Here is a 21,234-nt window from a genome sequence, read left to right on the forward strand (position 1 = left end):
TCTGCAAGTACCTGCCTGTGCTGAGAGATGAACGAATGAGCTCTTGGTGGGCAATTTGGAGGTTTTAGATACCAATTGAGTGCGTATCCGAGACAAACTATTTGAAGAATTTACCAGTCGGAGGTTATAAGGGGCCACCTTTTGTGGAAAAACTTCAGCTTCCGCCCGATCAGCAAGTGGTCCGAGATGGACACTTTTACTGCAGCTCTGCTCTGCTGGAGCCAGTCAAAACTCGTCCCTTGCTTTGCCTGGGGAGCAGCAGGGGTCTTTGAAGTACACTGTTGACATGAATGAGCACGCTGGGGTTGATCCTGAGCAGGCTGGCAATCCGTAAGGTTGTACCTACGCCTCTGATAGTAACAGGTACTCCCCCCCTTAGTTTGCCAAAAATCCTCCTAGCTGAGAAGGTAGATGCAGAAGGTGCCCAGCAGGAGAGAGAAGAGATTGTATCAGTATGTTTTTTTATTTGGTCTGCGACCTCTTCAAACTTCTCTCCAAAAAGGTTATCCCCCCCTGCATGAGGCATCCGCCAACCTCTGCTCAACAGAATGTTCCAAGACAGAAACACAAAGCCATGAGAGTCTGCTCATTGCTATACTCTGAGCAGAGATCCTGGATGCCACATCAAAAGTGTTGTAAGTGCCCCAGCCAAGAACTTTTGACATGCCTTCTGCTGCTTGACCAACTGGCAAAGTGTCTTGGACTGCTCCAGAGGGAGCGTCTCAGCCAGGTCTGACAACTTGCGCACTGAGTTTTGCAAGTAGACGCTCATGAAGAGCTGGTAGGATTGTATTAAGGAGATGAGAACTGAAGCCTGGAACATCTTTCTCCCAAAAGAATGCAGGGTTCTAGCTTCTTTACCTGGGAGCGCTGAGGCATAGTCCCTGGAACTCCTGGCTCTTTTGAGAGCGGATTCCACCACCATGGAATTGTGAGGAAACTGAGGCTTATCAACACCAGGCGGTACTGTGGATCCTGGAGTACCTCATGGAGGGGGAATGTCACAGCCTCCCTAGGAGATGTGTAGTCCAGAACCTCAAGATCTTGGTACTGAGCTCATCCTTCACTTTCCAAAGGGAATGGAATGGCATCAGCCATTTCCTTGAAAAAAGAAAGGATTGAGAGGCTCTCCAGAGGAGATTTTCTCCTTTCAGGTGGAGAGGAGGGTTCAGAGGGAATTCCATAGGACTCATCCAAGGAATAGTACCTTGGATCCTCTTCTGAATCCCATGAGTGCTCCTCTTCGGTGTCAGACAGTACCTCCTGGTAGGAGTGTCTAGAAAAAACCTGCCTCAACTTGGAGGCGCCCTGTCCTCAAGAATGGCGTTGAGAATTTGGTTCCTGCCTCGACTCCAGCGAAGCTTCCTCCACTGGTGTTGAGGGAATGCCGGTTTGCGTGGCAGTTGACTGTTGGAGGCCACACTTCAGGCTGAGGGCCAAGCAGGGCCACAATGTGAGGCAGGGTAGGCGCAAGCACCCCCAATGCCAATGCACATCATTGCAGAAGCTATTCAGCAGCTCTGGAAGCAAGGCCTGGATGCGCTCATTGAGGGCAGACACCAGGAAAGGCTGGGGTGCTGGCTCAAGAGCAGGCTGCAGAACCGCTAAAGTTAATGCAGGAGCTGGGTCTTGGCTGCTGGGAGATTGACACATCAGCTAGGAGAAGTGGTCCTCCTAGCACCAACGCTTCTCGGATGCCAAACTTCGATGCCCCAGGAGCTCCCAGCACCATGCATCAAGGACAATCAATGGAAATGCTTCTTGGCCTTCCCCTGAAACTTGTCATCGAGTCTCCTCGGTGCCGAGGACAACGTTGAATCCACATGTTACCTCGGGGTCAGGTCTAACAATGGACAGTCCCATTGGCCCTTCACAGCAGGAGACCTTGAGGCAGATGGAGACCCACTTGATGCTTCACTGCTCCCAGTGTCTAAAGATCTAGCAGCAGCCATGCTTATCAATGCTCCCAATGCCAGTGTGATGCTTGACGTCAATGCCAACGTCGAGGAACTGGACTTGGATCCAAAAATCCTCTCTTGTTGAGCATCTCTGGAAAACTGGGTCCTCTCCTTCATACAAAGGCATTGAACACAGTTAATTGGGCTATGGTTGGGCCCAAGACAGTGAAGACACCAGGAATGGATGTCTTTTCCAGAGACTGTCCGATTGCATCAGGTACAGCGCTTAAAGCCACTGGGAACCTTCGTGGACATGGAAGGAAAAACTTCCTCAGCTAAATTAAATGAAGTGATGGTGCCTGAAAAAGGGACAAGGTATGGCAAAAATGAAAGGAAAAATCCTGACCGAAGTCAAGGCCTAAAAGTGGCTGAATGATGACAAAAAAGAAAGGAAACATAAAACCAGACAAAAACTAGAAACTAAAGGAAAATATTTAAAAAGTGGGTCCCACAACCGGCAACACAATAAAGGATGAAATATCTCGCCAAAAGGCACAAAAAGCTCTTTTCAACCGAGCGAACATGAGGAAGCGGTAAAAAAAACACACCCTCTCACAGCGGTAGAAAAAAAAACTGTGGCAGGTGGGAAGGCACTCGCACATGCACGTTGGAACATGTTTCATGCTTCACAAACCTCTGCTTATGCTTTTCATGAGTCCTGGACTGGGCAACGTGGGTCGGCGTCACCCACTTGTGAGAATACATAAGCCTGCTTGTCCTTGGAGAAAAGTCAGCTTTCCTCCTACTGGTAGGTCATCTGGTACGGCTACTTCTACTGCTGCTATGCTCTCCTGGAACCAAAAGCTAGTCCCTTGCTTCAACTGGAATGCTGACAGACCTCTGAGCTCCTGGCGCCTCGGATGGGAACGAGAGTGCTCGGCCGACTGGGAAGGATGAGGAGGAGGAAGGCCCCTATGCCTTTGAGAGTAGTAGGATCTCCTCTGTCTAGCTCCCAAATACCTCTTGGAAGAGGAGGTTGCTGCAGGAGCAGGCTTAAAAAGTGACTTGATGGTATCAGTTCTCTTTTTGATGAAGTCAGTGACCTCCTCCAACTTGTCACCAAAAAGGTTATTGCCTCAACAAGGACATCCACCAGGCTCTCCTGAACCGCCCATTCCAGGTCAGAAGCACACAGTAGAGAATTGCACAGGGACAGAAATCTAACCCGTCCCTGACCATCCCTGTGGGGAATCTAACCCGTCCGTGCAGCAAGTAATCTCCTTCAGCCCAGTCTCGGCCTGCCCAGCCTTGCCGCAGTCACTTTGACCTCCCCAAGAAAGCCAGATTCTACAAGCAGTAAAAATTCTAGTAAAAGTAACATAACAGAGTACATAAGAAAATGAATTAAGACAGCAGATGTACAGATTAGCAGGACCCAAAGCAGTCCAAAACAAGTAAAGTCAGAACCAACACAGTTTATACTTAATTGTTCAACCACCCTTAGGAATCACCTTTGAGTTTAAAAAGCAAAACCATGTGCATGTAAGGACTGGAAAGTACATTAAAGCAAAGTTTAAAGCAAGGTAAAATTATGTATCATACCTGATAATTTTCTTTCCATTAATCATAGCTGATCAATCCATAGACTGGTGGGTTGTGTCCATCTACCAGCAGGTGGAGATAGAGAGCAATCCTTTTGCCTCCCTATATGTGGTCATGTGCTGCCGGAATCTCCTCAGTATGTCGATATCCAAGCTCCATCCGCAGGACTCAGCACTTAGAGAATTACACCCACAAAGGGACACTCTGCCCAGCTCACCACCGCCGAAAAGGGGGAGGGGAATTAACCCAGCTCATCCCCACACAAGTGGGGGAGGGGAATCCGTCCAGCTCATCCCCGCGGAGCGGGGGAGGGACACCACCCCGCCGATGCGGGGGGATCTGGCTTATCCTGCAACCGCAACCGCGGGAGGAGCTGACTGACCCTAACACCGCCGAAGCGGGAGGGGTACAAAGCTGCCCTACAGCCGCACGAAGCGGGAGGGAGCGCCAGCAGAATTTATGTCTCAATCCAGCTCCGTAAAACGGAGGGGAGAGGAATGCAGCAGCTCACTGTAACACAAATTCGTCTCAACTCTTGAAGAATCCATTGAAAAACTTGAACACGAAGTCCTCCTGAACAGGAACTGAAGACTAAACTTGAACCTGAAATGCAACCAGAATATAAACAATACAGATATCTGGGAGGGACTATGGATTGATCAGCTATGATTAATGGAAAGAAAATTATCAGGTATGATACATAATTTTACCTTCCATATCATCATGCTGATCAATCCATAGACTGGTGGGATGTACCGAAGCAGTACTCACCCAGGGCGGGACATTGAAATCCCTGACCGCAACACTGAAGCTCCAAACCGGGCCTCCGCCCGAGCAGCCACAGACAAGCGGTAATGCCTGGAGAAGGTATGGGCCGATGCCCAAGTTGCCGCCTTGCAAATCTCTTCCAAGGAGACGGACCCGGCCTCTGCCAATGAGGCCGCCTGAGCTCTAGTGGAGTGAGCCTTCAGCTGGATAGGCGGCACCTTCCCCGCGGCCACATAAGCCGCTGCAATGGCTTCCTTGACCCATCTTGCCACTGTAGGCTTAGAAGCCTGCAGACCCTTACGAGGACCTGCAAACAGGACAAACAGATGATCCAATTTCCGGAAATCATTGGTCACTTCCAAGTATCTGATGATGACTCGTCTCACATCCAGATATTTGAGAGCAGAGTATTCCTCTGGGTAGTCCTCCCTACGAAAGGAAGGGAGACAGAGCTGCTGATTCACATGGAAGCGAGAAACAATCTTGGGCAGGAAGGAAGGCACTGTGCGAATAGTCACTCCTGCCTCAGTGAACTGCAGAAAAGGCTCTCGACATGAGAGTGCCTGGAGCTCGGAAACTCTTCTGGCTGAAGTGATAGCCACCAAAAAGACTGCTTTCAACGTCAGGTCTTTCAGAGATGCCCTAGACAAGGGTTCAAAAGGCGGCTTCTGCAAGGCTCTTAGCACCAGGTTGAGATTCCACGCAGGCACCACTGAGTGCAGAGGAGGGCGCAGGTGATTAACTCCCTTGAGAAAGCGCACCACATCTGGCTGCGAAGCCAGGGAAGCACCCTTCAGGCGGCCCCTGAAGCAAGCCAGAGCCGCTACCTGGACTTTAAGGGAACTGAGCGACAGGCCTTTCTCCAGACCTTCTTGCAGGAATGCCAACACTGAAGAAATTGGAGCAGTGAAGGGAGAAAGTGAGCCTGCTTCACACCACGCTGCAAAGGTACGCCAAACCCTGGCGTAAGCAGTAGAAGTAGAGCGCTTCCTCGTTCTCAGCATAGTGGCGATGACCTTGTCTGAGAAGCCCTTCTTTCTCAGACGCTGCCGCTCAATAGCCAGGCCGTAAGACCAAAGGGGGAGGGATCCTCCATCACCACGGGACCCTGATGTAACAGGCCCTGTTCCACTGGCAGCCGCAGAGGATCGTCGACTGAGAGCCTGATCAAGTCCGCATACCAGGGACGTCTGGGCCAGTCCGGACCCACCAGGATTATCCGGCCTGGATGCTTTGCCACCCGGTCTAGCACCCTGCCCAACATGGGCCAGGGCGGGAACACATAGAGAAGCTCCTGTGTCGGCCACTGTTGGAGAAGAGCATCTACTCCCAGGGATCGAGGGTCCCGTCCTCTGCTGAAAAAGCGCGGCACTTGGCAATTGGCCGATGACGCCATCAGATCTAGGCTCGGCTGGCCCCAGCACTTCGTGATGTCCAAGAACGCCTGAGCAGATAGCTGCCACTCTCCGGGCTCCAAAGTATGGCGACTGAGAAAGTCCGCCTTGACATTCATGACTCCGGCAATGTGGGCCGCTGACAGCTGTTCCAGGTTCGCTTCCGCCCACTGGCATAGATTCATGGCCTCCTTGGCTAGAGGGGCGCTCTTGGTACCTCCCTGGCGGTTGACATAGGCCACAGCCGTGGCATTGTCCGACAGGACCCGTACTGGCTTCAACGCCAGTACCGGGATGAACTCCAAAAGCGCCAACCGAATGGCTCTGAGTTCCAGGAGGTTGATAGACCACTTTGCCTCTGCAGGAGACCAGAGCCCCTGCGCTGTCCTTCCCAAGCAGTGGGCTCCCCAGCCCGACAAAGAGGCGTCCGTCGTGACGACAATCCACTCCGGGGTCACCAGAGGCATTCCTGCAGACAACTTGTCTGTCTGCATCCACCAGCTCAGCGCCTTGCGCACTGCCGGGACCAAGGGAAGGCGCACAGCATAATCCTCCGACATCGGAGTCCAGCGCTGCAGCAGAGAGAGTTGTAGTGGTCTCATATGTGCCCTGGCCCAGGGCACTACTTCCATCGTGGCCGTCATAGAGCCCAACAGCTGCACATAGTCCCAAGCCCGAAGAGGAGAGGCTACTAGGAACTGGTCCACCTGAGCCTGAAGTTTGACAATCCGATTGTCTGGCAGGAACACTCTGCCCACTTGGGTGTCGAATCGAACTCCCAGATACTCCAGGGACTGAGTCGGGCGAAGCTGGCTCTTCTCCCAGTTGATGATCCACCCCAGGGAGCTCAAAAGAGCAATCACCCGGTCCACAGCTTTGCCGCACTCTGCATAAGAGGGGGCTCGGATCAACCAGTCGTCCAGATAAGGATGGACTTGTACTCCTTCCTTTCGCAGGAAGGCCGCGATGACCACCATTACTTTGGAGAAGGTCCGCGGAGCAGTAGCCAACCCGAAAGGGAGGGCTCTGAACTGGAAGTGTCGGCCCAGGACTGCAAAACGCAGAAAGCTTTGATGAGGAGGCCAGATGGGAATATGGAAGTACGCTTCCTTGATGTCCAAGGAAGCCAAGAACTCTCCTGCCTTCACTGCCGCTATAACAGAGCGGAGAGTCTCCATGCGAAAGTGCCGCACTTTCAAGGCCCGATTGACCCCTTTGAGGTAGAGGATAGGCCGGACAGAACCTCCTTTCTTTGGTACCACAAAGTAAATGGAGTAACGTCCCTTGCCAATCTGATTTTCTGGCACCGGAACGACCGCACCCAGGCATATCAGGTTGTCCAAGGTCTGCTGCACTGCCACAGCTTTGACCGGAGACTTGCAGGGAGAGAGTACAAACCCGTCTCTTAAGGGTCGGCAGAACTCTAACTTGTAGCCGTCTCTGATGACTTCCAGCACCCAAGCGTCTGAAGTTACTCTGGTCCACTCGCCCAGAAACGAGGACAGGCGTCCTCCAATCTGCACTGGGCCATGGACCAGGACCCCGTCATTGGGTACGAGACCCTGGGGGAGGACCGGAGGGCGTACCTCTGGGACGGCGGTCTCTGCGAAAGGAATGCTGCTTGGGGGAGAAGTTCCTTTTGAAGGAAGAGGGGGCAGAGGAGCCTGACTTGCCCGGGCGGTACCAACGGGCTTCCTGAAACCGTCCTCTGGAGATACCGGGGCGAGCACTGGCCCAAGCCCTGACCTCTGGTAACCTCTTGCCCTTAGACGTGCCGAGATCGGTCACGATTTTGTCCAGCTCGACCCCAAAGAGCAGCTTGCCTTTAAAAGGCAACTTAGCCAGGCGGGACTTAGAGGCGTGGTCCGCAGACCAATGTTTCAGCCAAAGCCAGCGCCGCACAGAGACTGTCTGAGCCATGCCTTTAACCGAGGCTCTCAAGACATCATACAGTAAGTCTGCCAAATAAGCCAAGCCCGATTCCAGGGCCGGCCAGTCAGCCCTCAAGGAAGGATCCGAGGGGGAAGCCCGCTGCACCATCGTCAGGCACGCCCTGGCCACATAGGAGCCGCAAACTGAGGCCTGCAAACTTAAGGCAGCCGCCTCGAAGGACGACCTTAAAGCCGCTTCCAATCTTCTGTCTTGGGCGTCCTTTAGTGCCGTGCCACCTTCCACCGGCAACGCCATTTTCTTAGTCACCGCAGTGATTAAAGAATCCACGGTAGGCCAAATAAAGGCCTCACGCTCACTTTCAGGCAAAGGATAGAGGCGGGACATAGCCCTAGCCACTTTGAGGCTCGCTTCCAGGACATCCCATTGAGCCGAAATTAAGGTGTGCATGGCATCATGCACGTGGAAGGTTCTAGGCGGGCGCTTCGTCCCCAGCATAATGGCAGAGCCAACAGGGGCTGAGGGAGAGACGTCCTCTGGCGAGGAAATCTTCAAAATGCTCATGGCCTGCAGTAACAGGTTGGGCAAATCCTCTGAGCGAAAGATCCGTGCTGCAGAGGGGTCATCCGCTCCATCCGAGCGGGAATCCGTCTCCTCCAAGGAATCCCCAAAGGACCGTTGGGAGAACTCAGATACGCTGCCCTCATCTACATCAGAGGAAACAGCGTCCTCTAAGGCCTGGGAATCCACCCGAGGGCGTTTACTTCCGGGGGCCTCAACCCCGTTATCGGACAAGGGAGAAGGGGCAGCGTTTTGCATAAGGAAGGCCTGATGCAGCAGCAAAATAAACTCGGGGGAGAAACCCCCCAGACTGTGAATTTCAGCAGCCTGGGCCACAGCCCTAGACGCACTCTCAACCGGCGCTCGCAAGAGCGGGGGAGCAACATGCTGCGCATCCAAGATGGCGTCCGGTGCGACACTCCGTGAAGGAGCCGCGCAGGAAGAACGGCGCTTAACTTTAGCCGCTTTTTTGCCGTCGCCCAAATCAAGGGCGGCCATGGCATGAACGTCTCCCAGCTCAAGGGCGGCCCAAGAAGAAGCCGTCCGAGCAGAGTGGCCGGCCAAGATGGCGGAGGCGAGCAGCGGGGGATGGGCGTTTATGGCGGGAAAAACCGCCGCGCCGGAGGAAGACCTGGGACACTGACCGGCCTCCAAACTGACACCCAACAAGGGTGAATCAGACTTTAAAACCCCCGCATCCCCGCTAGAAGCACACACGCGGTCCGGGGAGCGATTCTTCGCGCCCTCGCCCTCCGACGCCATAGGCCACGTGAAGATCAATCGGGGAACCCCCTGCCCGCTATAAAAAGGTAAAAATTACCTGCTTCTCGCTCCGAGCTGTAACGACCTGGTGTCCCAGTGAGTAGCTGCAATAAACGTTTAAATAAACGTCGAAATAAACGCCCTTAAGGACGTCCAAAATTTTTTTTTTTTTTTTTTTTTTTTTAACGGAGCCAGTGGGAGGGGGGAGAAAAGGAGGGACCTGGCGCCACCAGGTTTGCACTTGCTCAAGAAGAGCCCTCAACCCCAGGCACTCAACAAAACCTAAAAATTAGGCTTGGAGGCCTAGCCAGAGCTGCTGCTGTGTGTGACCACCACCTGCTGAGATAGAGAACATACTGAGGAGTTTCCGGTAGCACATGACCACATATAGGGAGGCAAAAGGATTGCTCTCTATCTCCACCTGCTGGTAGATGGACACAACCCACCAGTCTATGGATTGATCAGCATGATGATATGGAAATGCCCTTAATATGCAGTACTTGGTAGCAATAATGAAAGTGATAGAATATTCACATAGCAAGCTGCCTGAGGCAACAGATTTATTTTCCACTAAGCATAATTAACTTTGTATAAACTTGGCGGCTAATACTGTGCTGAACTGAACAATGTTGGCACATTTAGACTGACATTGGCAGAACTTCTGCACAAAGGAAACCCTTCCCTCATTATTCAATACCTCTCTGTGAAATAGTAGTAATAAAAAAGGCAAGTGCATTTTGATAATATACCACTGCAATCCACAAAACAAAAGGAGCAAATTCCCACATGCTATCTTTTTCTTTTAAAATAGGCACAGGAAAAAAAAAAGATTTTAAATGCTCCCAGGTTTCAACCTACTTCATGTTTAATGTGGGATATAAACATAATAAATAAGTACATAAATAGACAGATAGAAAGTCTGAATGTTGAGAACCTGATTCTCATAACATGATATCTGTTTTAATGGCCCATTACCAGGACAGAAAAAAAATCTCTGGACAAATGTAACAGTGCCAGAGTGTCCTTTAAACAGCTCCTCCAAATGACACACTGATTATAATTTATAAACAAAATACTACTCTACCTATGAAAAATTATTCCGTTATTATACTTCCTCTGTGTACATCCGTATGCTACACAAGTCAGTATGTTTGAAAATATAAGTGAAATTAAGTAAAAATGCTACCAACAATAAAGAACAACGTGAATGCAGAAGCTCATAGGTTTTTGCTTTGTTTTGAGTGTATGGCGATGACGGCTGCACAAGGAATGGGAAACAGAGACTACCCTGTCCAATGCCCTCTCTCCCATCCACCTCTCTTCCAGCCCTGGATGTCCTCCCCCTGCATACCTCACATCACCCTGGTGATCCCCACGCTTTCCTGCCCGCTGCCGCTGATCCTCTTGCCACGGCCGCTTGTTTAAAATGGCTGCCAAGAGTTCAAGTGGCAAAAGGATCAGTGGTGGTGGGCAGGAAAGCGTGGGGACTTTTCCTGTCCTGAACCATGCCACTAGACCACCAGGGTGATGCAAGGTATGTGTGGGGAGGTCATCCAGGGCTGGAAGAGAGATGAATGGGAGGGTGGGAGTTGAAAACAGAGTTGTATGTTTCCCCTTCATTCCTCCGCTCCGCGAGAACCCCATAGGACCTGGGTCCATCCCCATGGGATCCCCTTGGACCTTGGTCCATCCTCATGGGATCCCCACAGTCCTGTAGGGGATCCCTGTGGGATTCCCGCTATCCCCGTTCCCGTGCAGCTCACTAGCATACAGCCAGGTGAGTCGGCACATTCTGTTTCCCATAATGGAGTCCTGAATGACATGTCAAAAACATCATAGGCTGCCTATGCCAAGTGCTTTTGATACTCCCCCTGCTTTGCTACTAGCTGGCAAAGTTGTGCAGCTTTCTCAGATAGTAGTGTCTGCAAACTCCACCACACTGTTCACCATGGATTTCAAAAGTGGGTGCTCATATAGAACTGGTAAGAATGTATGCAGGACATGATCATAGCATTCTGGAAAAACTTCTCTCCTATAAGATTTTAAAGTCCTTGCATTCCTGCCTGGGAGCACAGATTATCAGAAGAGTGAGTTTTTGGCCCTTTTGGGGCCCTTTTTAACAAGCTGCAGGAAAAGGTCCCTGCGCTGGCGGGGGGGGGGGGGGGGCGTTTTTCCCACACGCCAGGGCCCTTTTTACCGCAGCGGGTAAAAAAGCCCCCAGCACACATGGACAGGCAGTAAAAGAACTCTTACCGCATTGCCATATGATGAGGAGCCCTTACCACCACCCACTGAGGTGGCGATAAGGGCTTCCGCACTAACCTGGCAATAAACAGGCAGCGCACGGCGATGCCTGATAACAGCCGGGTTACTGCTATACAAGCCATTTCCGGGGGTATTCTTTTTTCCCCTGGAAATGGTGCGCGCTCAGGGCAGGACAATCGCCAGAGGCCACGTTGGGCCAACGGTAATCCAGAAAGAGCAAACAGTAAGCCCATGTTGGGCTTACCGCCGCTATGTAAAAAGGGCCGCTTTGAAAGCTCCTTCCCTGGGTTGTCAGCAGCAAATGCTAAGTGCTGTTTATTGAGTTAAGATGTGTACTTAAACTACATCAATGATATCAACCTAAGGAGTTGTTGGATTGGTATGAAATGAGGAATTACACATTCAGCCACAGAGGTTTTCCATGTTATTGATAACTTCACATAAAAGAAAAAAGAATAAAAAAAATAAGAAGATTATATTGATTAAGAGTGGATTATAGGAGGCTTTTGACCAATGATATGATCGGAGTCCAATATGAGCTGGCATTAAGTATTCATGCTTGCCGCCTAGCGAGGACATTTGAGTTCTTTTCCTCCTTCCCATTAGAAGGGTAAAAAGGATACTGTTTGGTCATTAAGGGCAGAGGCACAATCATGAAGTTGATTTTCAGCTTATTATTGTGTCATCGACATTAGGGTTTACTAAAAAGAGTCTGCATATTGATATTGAAGTCATATCTGAAGATCCATATTATCAAAATGATATGTGAGTTATGTACAATGCTGGGAATAATTTTGGGCATAAAATAGATTGAGACATCCTAAAGGAATATCACACACTGTTAAGCTTTCTAGGTTCTACTGTAGACCTAACTGCAACACGTTTAGCATTATGTAGTATTCTCCAAGTATGCTTGAACATTGAGGCTAATACATTTTCCCACAATTACAAATGTGCTCTATATGCAGCAAAAGTAAAACATGAAAACGCATGCTTAGATGGGGACAGCTTAAGACCACTGAGAACACTGCCTTCCTCTAGCCTTCAAAACATTTCAGAAACAGTTTTTGAAGAGAGGAAATTAATTTTTTTTCAGTATGATTTGTCCTCCATAACAGTACAGAAAATTAAAAAAAAATTGCTGCTTTTACAATAACATTTTTTTTCAGTTTTACACATTATGCAAATTTGCAACATGTCAGACAAAACTGCCAATTATATATACATGAGATTTTTCCAACAACAGCATAAAAGCTTAATTAAAGTATACTTACAGTGCAACAAAGAAATTAATTCTGGTGTGCTCACTTACACTGAATCCCGCTCTCTTGAAGTAAACAAATGTCATTGCCAAAAGATACTGTTAAAAAAAAGGAGGTAATGTAAATAATTTACTGTGATATTAGAACAGACATCGTATATTCTATGAAGCTGATTTCCAGTAAGACTGAGGCATCTATGTTTCAACAGTTTTTATTGATGTCAAGTCAAGAAGTACAAAACTATCTCGGCATAGCAATATAAGTACAATGATGCAACATCCATAATAACAGTACCACAAATATACCTTACTGCTTACAATCATCAAACTTTTAACGTTTTATCCTCTCATCGCTTCTCGTACTATATTTTATATTTAGTTTCAGTAACTTTTCTTTGCTGAGTCCACAGTTACAATAGTACCTTAAAGATTCGAGATTTGGAGTCCTTTAATGGGCTAGCATGTGTCTACAGCATTGAACTGCTGTCTCCAATCGTTTATTTTTGAGTTCTTTAATGCATTTTTCTTACATGTACTGCCGTGTTCCAGATGCAATGACCACCCTGTTTATTGTTTTCTTTGTGTCATTACTATATTTTAAAAAAAAAAATAGGTAAAGATTATCTATAGCATTGACATTCATAGATCAAGGGTCACATTTAAGGCCGATGAAGGGCTCAGATTGTTCCCTACTTATACTTTCATTTTAGTACTCCTTTTGGCATCCCATCGGACTCTCTCCCCCCCCCCCCCCCCCCCCCCCCCCATTCCCCTCAAGTATTACCTCCCTTCCCCTCCCTTCCATTCATTCTACATTCATCCCAACTCATTCAGTACCTGGCTTCTAACTTTTGGAGCTATAACATTCAAATATGCGTTCCATATTTTAATAAAGTGTTGCCTCCGCTTTGGCGTATATCTAGCACCTTTTGCCTCCCAGAGCATGAGCGCGTGTAGTTTGTTCCTCCAATACCAGTATGAGGGCGGTACGTCCATCAGCCAATGATTCAATATACATTTTTTCCCCAAAATGCAGGATTTACTTAAAAATATCTTTTCTTCCCTCGTCCCTGATGCCCACACCAATGATGAACTAAACATTATCTGTTCAAATGTGAATTGCACCCTAAATCCCAATGTCCCCGAAACAAACCGAGCGAGAGCCATCCAGAACCTCCAAACAGGTCGACATTGCCACATCCCATGTGCCAAGGAGGGCGTGTCCTTTCCGCATTTTAGGCATCTATCTGCTCCCGCCACTCCTGCATGCCATGCTTGCTTGCCCGAGAAGTATGCCCTGTGTATTGATCGAAAGTGGCACTCCTGCAACTCCGCACTATGTACTACCCCTGTTAACCCTTTAAGCGCAGCCTCCACCTTCCCTTCTGCTATTGTGCTCCCCACCTCCTGCTCCCATCTCCTCACTACTTCACCTATATTCCTTTTGGGTTTGAATTGTCCCAACGCTTTATGAAACCAAGATATGGAGGTTTGTCCTACTGCATCCCCTCTCAGGAAGTCCCGAATTTTCCCCCCAAACTCCATTGTGAGTGCAGATCGAGGCATTCCCCTATGATAATGTGCTAACTGTAAATATGCCAGCCTGGTCATCGGACCTCCGGCACACCTTCTTTCAAAGTCTTCATAAGATAGCAATGAACCATCTGCTTGGAGAAAATTCTCCAACAGTGTTACCCCCTGTCTCTCCAGGTCTCTAAAAACTCGGTTTTCTCTTCCCGCTGGGAACTCTACATTGCCAGTAATGGTCAGTAGCACACTAGTCTCCGGATCCTGTCCCCAATTGCCCAGCAGTGCCCTCCAGACTTGTCTCAGAGGTCTCAGTAACACACTATTTTTCACCAGTGTCGGCAGCCCCTTTCTCCCCATATGTAATAAACAGTTCAGGGACCATGGCTTAAAATATGCGCGTTCCCACTGCATGTCGGTATATGTAGACGTGCCCAGGATCCAGTCTTTCACATGCCTTATCAAACACGCCTGATTATAATCCTTCATGTCAGGCATGCCCAATCCGCCTCCAACTTGTGTCCCATATACATGTTGCCACCTCATTTTTGATTTTTTCCCCCCCCAGCAAAATCGTACCACGTGTCTCTGCAAAGTCTTCAGATCTTTAACCAACAGTTTAATTGGCAGAATCTGTAGTACATATAGCCATTTGGGGAAAATAATCATCCTATACAAGTGTATCCTGCCCATCAATGACAGCGGTAACGACATCCATTTTTCCAATTGTGTCTTGGTTTCTCTAATCAAACTTGGGACATTGGTTTTATATAATTGTGTTGGCTCCATTGGCATGTTGATACCTAAATACTTGAATGTCGTGTTCGCTTGTCGTATCTTTGTTTGATTCCATACCTCTTGTCCTAGTCCCTCATGTGCTAGGGCCTCTGATTTTCCTAGATTCAATTTGAACCCCGAGAAGTCTCCATATTCCTGAAGGCTCTCCATCAATCTTTCCAGTGACCTCCGGGGCTCAGTAATCAACACCAGTAAGTCATCTGCAAAGGCTGCAGTTTTGAATTCCTGATCTTGTATTCTTATTCCCTTGATTTCTACATTGTTTCCTATTTCTCGCAGTAGTGGATCCAGAGTCAACACGAATAGAAGTGGCGACAGTGGGCAGCCCTGCCTTGTTCCCCTACTTATATTGAACCATTCTGAGCACAGCCCATTCACATTGACTCTCGCACTGGGATCCTTATATAGCATCTCTATTGCCTGCACAAAGAACCCCTTTATGCCATAAGCCTTTAATGTCGCAAACATGAAGCCCCAGTCCACTCTGTCAAAGGCCTTTTCGGCATCAAAGCTGATTAACATGGCCTGCTTGTCCTCTTTCTTTACTCTCTCCAATGCCCCAATTATCCTTCTCAGGTTTTTAACTACTTTCCTGCCTTTCACAAAGCCCACTTGTGACTCCTCCAGCAAGTCCGGCAAAAACCGAGCCAGTCGATTGGCCAATATCTTTGCTATGAATTTTGTCTCTGCGTTCAGTAGGGATATAGGTCTGTATGACTCTGGAAGATGTGCCTGCTTGCCCGGTTTTAAAATGACTGTTATATGAGCTCGATTTAAGTGGTTGGGCATTTGTCTACGTGCAATCACCAAGTTAAAAACCTCTGAAATTATCTGCCCAATTTCCGGTCTTAGTATTTTATAAAACTCATTACAGAGCCCATCAGGGCCTGGCGCTTTACCAAGTGGGCTTTGCTTTAATACCCAATCTACTTCATCCTCTGTTATTGCGGCGTTCAAAACCTTTAGGTCATCAGCTTGCACCTTTGGCACATCCACACTCCCAAGATATATTGCACTAGGTTTCACTATTTCAGCTTGTGGCTTATATAACTCTTCGTAAAAGTGCTTAAAGATCTCTGCTATTTCATTGTCTTTATGTTTCAGTTCTTTTTGCCTGTTTACCAATGAGATCACTTTCCTGGAGCCCACCTGTTTATTTATTAAGTTCGCCAAGAATTTCCCTCCCTTATTAGCAAATTTATATAGTTGATATTTATAATACACTGCCGATTTCTGGACCTGTTGTTGCAGTAACTCATTAAGGGCTTGCTGTGCCTCTAATAACCGAGCCCGCAATTCTATCGTCTGACTATGGCCATATTGTCTTCGCAATGATACTACCTTCCGTTCCCATCCTAGCACCTCCCGTTTCCGTACCTTCTTCTGGAAACTGTTATAGGCTATTGTTTCCCCTCGGAGAACCGCTTTGGCGGCCTCCCAGAAGAGGACTGGGTCTTCCCTATGTACTTCATTCTCCTTCTGATATTGTGCCCACCTATGCAATAGTTGGGATTGAAATTTATTATCTCTATACAGGTAAGTAGGAAATCGCCATGAGAAGGTTCCCCGTGACTCCCGCTCCAGTCTCAAGCCTACTGAGACCCAAGCATGGTCGGAAACCACTATTGGTCCAATCCTCGCCCCCCTAACTTGTGTTAACAGTTCCCGCGCGATCATTATATAGTCAATGCGTGATAGCGTGGAATGGGCCCTGGACAAGTGTGTGTAATCTCGTTCTAACGGGTTTAAGGTTCTCCAGACATCCACCAACTCCAGGGCTTCCTCCAGCATCCCCAGACCCCTCTGATTCCTAGATAGCTCTCGCCTGGTCGGATTAGATCTGTCCAATTGCGGATCTCGTACCTCATTGAAATCTCCCCCCATTATGATAGGTCCCTCACCCATATCCTGCATTCTACGCATAAGTTGTTTATAGAATGGTTTTTCAAAGTTATTAGGTGCATATATGTTACATAGCAATAAAGGTTGTCTCTCTATTTCTAAGGCCACCAGGACATACCGCCCTCTCTCGTCCTTAATTAGTTTCTTAACTTTCACATGCAATCCCTTGCGTATCAAGATTATCACCCCACCCTTCCCATCTACTGCTGGGGCCTCCATGATTTCACCCACCCACCATCGCTTCAGCTTTTCATGTTCTTCTCGTGTTAAGTGTGTTTCCTGTAAGAAGGCTATTGTTGTTTTCTGGTCGTTTAAAACTTTTAGGATTTTTTGTCTTTTTATTGGGGAGTGTATGCCCCCAACATTCCACGTTATAACTTTTATTTCTGACACCTCTCAGGAGTATTTTGACCTTCCAACTTCTGTTTCCAACTTTTAATCACCCGAGAGATGTCCCAGCCTCCACCTCCCGAGTTTCCCTTCCAACATTCCTTCTCTCTCTCTCCATATCTGCCGTTCTTCACTTGTTCCCAACATTCATACATCTCATTCATCCACATTCGTCCCAGCCTTCTGTCCCCCTCTTGTCCATTTTCCTTATAGCTTTCCGACCCTCCCTCCCCCTCTCCCCCACCCCCCCCCCCTCCTTTCCAACCCTTTTAACATACTTTACCCCAAACATGCCCTGAGGCATCGCGACTTCCGTGTCCCCAGGCATAGGACACTCTCTTGTTGTGCTAAGGGCTCCAGCCCCTTGAGTGCCTTATCGCATATTCAGATTTTTCATTAACTGGTAACTTACATAATTTTCAACTTCAAACCAGCACCAACATGTGCATTATCCATCTTGCAACCTTCTTTAGTCTTCTATTAGAGTAAGCTCAAACTAGTCCCGTTTGGCTCTGCTGGATCTAATTCTTTCAGCCATTATTTCCTCCTTGTTCTCCGTTCTCTACTCTTAGCAACTTGTCAACATATTCTTCAGCCTCCCGCACTTTATCAAAGTATATCACTTGTCCATTGTTTATCACCTTCAACCGTGCTGGGTAAAGGAGGCTAAACCGATATTTATGTCCAAACAACTTAGTACAGATGGGCCCAAATTCTCTGCGCGCTGTAGAGACCTTCATTGAATAGTCCTGAAAACATAACACTTTCTTGCCTTGATACTGCAACTGTTTCCCAGCTCTTAGGCTTTGCAGGATCTCTGCTTTATGTGCATAATTCAAAATCTTTAGGATTGCTATCCGTGGTCTATCAGCATTTTCTCTCCGAGCACCCAATCTGTGCGCTCTCTCAATTTTAAAATTACCCACGAGGTCTTGTTTCTCCAGCGCTTCTGGTATCCATTTTTCAAGGAACGTGCTGAGATTTCGTTCGGGCACACTTTCCGGAAGTCCAACCAATCTCAAGTTGTTTCGCCTCGAGCGATTTTCCAAATCCTCCAGCCGCGCTTCTACTTCTTCCAGTCTGCTAATTATTTTCGGCCGCTCCTCCACCACCTTCCGGATCTCATCCTCCGCTTGTCCTAGCCGCTGTTGCGCCTCGTGGAGCTCCGTGACCAACGTGGCCTGCCTCTCTTCCATCCCGTCCAATTTGTCCAGGATCTGTTGCAGCTTCTGCCCTACCGTTTGCTCCACTGCCGCCTTCACTTCTTCCGTGATTTCGGCGGCCCACAGTGAGCTGGGCGAGGGTGAGTCAGGGGCTCCTGTCTCCGCCATTTTGTTATCTCCTGGGCGCGCTCGTTCTTTGGGCTCTTTCCGTCCCGTTTTCGCCGCCATTGCCGCTGTTATCGGGCAGACTTCTGTGCTGGGTGTTTTTATTTCTATATTTACTCGCCTTGTTGCGATTAAGGAAGCTGTTTGCGAGTGCAAGATAATTGGTGTCCCGGAGCAGCTTCACCTTCCGCCTCGCTACTCCATTCCCCAACCGGAAGTCAAGACTGAGGCATCTAATAGGAAGTTATGCAGTCATATCCCATGGGAGAAAATTCACCCACTTTGTTGTATGTAAAAAATATATTATTGTACAAAAGATTGGCAACCTCAAAGGCATTCCTGAGATCCAGGGGAAGATTTAGCTACCTAGTACTGACTTTCAGCATTAGCCAGCTAAATTTAGCCACCTACCACCAAGTGGTAGCATCACATCTAAGTTTAGACACCTAACTATATACACACTAGAGAATTATGTGCTGAAAATTTGTAAAATATGATTGTATGTCTGTGTATGTGATGAAATGTGCAGGAAGTTATTGGTTCCTCCCGTAAAAACGCTCTCACACAGAGTCACATTAAACCCTGCAGTACAGAACAGAAAGGGCATGACTCAGTCAAGGCAGAATAGAGAGGGTGTGAGCCAGATAAAAACTGTGAGCATAGGCAGACCAAGAGCAGTCCTCCAGCACTTGACTTCACCTCAGATGTGCAAGCAGCAAAATCTTAATCCAGGAAGTTCAAGTTTTATCTTGGGACCTTGTGAAATCCTAATCATGGAGGCCAGGCAAAGGAGTAGGGCACACTGTGTGGCCCTGTCAGGGCAGGGGTTCAAGAAGATTATAATTACATTCCAAAATACGTATTCCTAAGTTTATCATGCATGTGAAGGAAACAGGATTTAATAATCTTTTGAATACAAATGAAGTTTTGTTTTACTTTTGCCTCTCTTTAGTAGCTGTCTCTGTTAAGACTCTGCACCCACTACACCATATGTAGCAGCAGCAAGTTCTGCACTTCCCAGTTTCCAGAACGCAAAATCCATTAACCTCAAAGGCTTGGGGCCTCACTACAGCATAGATAGTTGGGCTAAAGGGAGTAGCCTTACCCAAGAGAGGAAACAGAAGATGTGTAGTCAGAGAGGAACAGGCAGGGCATTTTGGTGTTGTTGTTGGCTTCAGTGCACTAGTGAGGAGAGTTCTACTGCCTAATCATGGAGAAGCTGTTCCAGGTCATAGTAGAGGTCCAGCAACAGCAGTTCATGCAAGGCACATTATGAGCAGCATTGGCAGCAGCAGATACAAGCTTTGCAGAAATTGTTTGAGCTGCAACAGAGCTTTCTAGCCCATATATCCCAGATGCTGCACAAACCAGCGTCCCATGTGAACCTACCCATTCCTGTATTGCTTAAAATTATCCCTGAAGATGACTCAGATTATTTCTTTGTAAACTTTGAGATAACTGCTTGCATGGCCAGCTGGATAGAGGCAATGTAGACTACCTATTTAGGAAACCTGTTAACCAGCAGCAGCCAAGCCACATTCCAAGATGCCAACCCTGATGACCAAGCCACATATGCGAAAGTTAAGGCTTCTATCTTGCAGTGCGCCCAGGAAGCAACAGTTCAAAAGGGGCCATCTGTGCAAAATAGAATCCCCAAATATTTCTACCAAATTAAAGAAATTGCCTTGATATGGTTGCAGTCAGAAGGGAAGACAGGAGTAGAGATAGCCAAGGTCATTCTCCTCAAACAGTTCATGGAGGGTTTGACCCTGTCCATGAGGTAAATGATATGCCAATATCCCAAACTGACAACAAGAGAATACTTTGGAGATTACAGAAGTTGTCCACCAAGCTCAACCTCCTGAAACCTACTGGGAAATCAGGTGGCCAAGATTGTGCATGAAAACTTAAAGAGAAGTAACTAACCTTTGAGTCCAGGGAGACAGGAGGGGGAAACAGAGGACTTAGGGCAACCTCACTAGGGATCCAGCAGCCAATATTGGTCCAGGGCAAGGAACTGGATCTAATCTCTTATTTAAAGTGTGGGGGGGAAAAAAGAGATGTTTTGCCAGAGACTTCTCCTGAGGGGGCGAGGATGCAATGGATTGAATCTAGTAAGTCCATATTCCTGTAATTTCATGGAGGCTTCCCTTCCAGGGGTATGGAACTTTGTGCTTCAAGTTGAGGTGGATGGGCTTCTAGACATTGGTGGATTCTGGAAGCGTGAAAACTCTTATTCAGAAGGGCATAATAACCAGGCTTCAACTGAATTATGAGAAAATAGTGACTATCTTGTATGCATGGAGACAAGAGGCAATATCTGACTACGCATATCTCGATCAAAACCCCGGTGCAGCAACCTCAGTTGGAATTTTACCTCAACTTCCCTATCTGGTTGTCCTGGGTCACGATTATCCAGGAATCAAAGCCATCTGGACACACCTAACTGTTGCACCAGAAAAGTTGAAGGAGACCTTCTCCTGGATGACCCAGACCTATACATAGAGGACTCCAAAATGCTACATCCCGACAGCAACATTGGTGAGAGAAGTTACATTATACCCAGGATCAAGCAGTAGATGGAGATTCTGATGCAGAGGTGACCACTCTGGATACCCTACATTTTACTCAGTTTACCTGAGTGGAGTTTCAAAACAGCCTGAATGGAAGCTGAGTCCCTTAGAGAAGCCCAAGTAGTATTTTGGCAACAGCTATGAGAATATACATTCCAGGAACCAGATGCCTCACGCCACATACTGAATGAGTGAGTGACTACACGTGTAGAGTAACTACATGAAGTGTGTTGAGTGGAGAAGAGGGTGTGGTGTATTTGTAAGTGTGAGACTGCACACGTAGTGGATGATAGCAATGTATCACAATGAGTAACT

The 21,234-nt window shown here is 48.0% G+C and overlaps 1 protein-coding gene across 1 annotated transcript in view; it reads right to left on the reverse strand.

Annotated features, from left to right (window-relative positions):
• Nucleotides 1-21,234, reverse strand: part of SPDYA (speedy/RINGO cell cycle regulator family member A) — a 183,468-nt gene that overhangs the window by 92,833 nt on the left and 69,401 nt on the right. The window contains exon 3 of the mRNA XM_030196137.1: nt 12,415-12,500. Coding sequence (XP_030051997.1) covers nt 12,415-12,500 — 86 coding nt within the window. The remainder of the gene's footprint in view (nt 1-12,414; nt 12,501-21,234) is intronic.

The sequence above is a fragment of the Microcaecilia unicolor genome, chromosome 3, assembly GCF_901765095.1.
Source record: "Microcaecilia unicolor chromosome 3, aMicUni1.1, whole genome shotgun sequence".
Classification (NCBI taxonomy): Eukaryota; Metazoa; Chordata; class Amphibia; order Gymnophiona; family Siphonopidae; genus Microcaecilia; species Microcaecilia unicolor.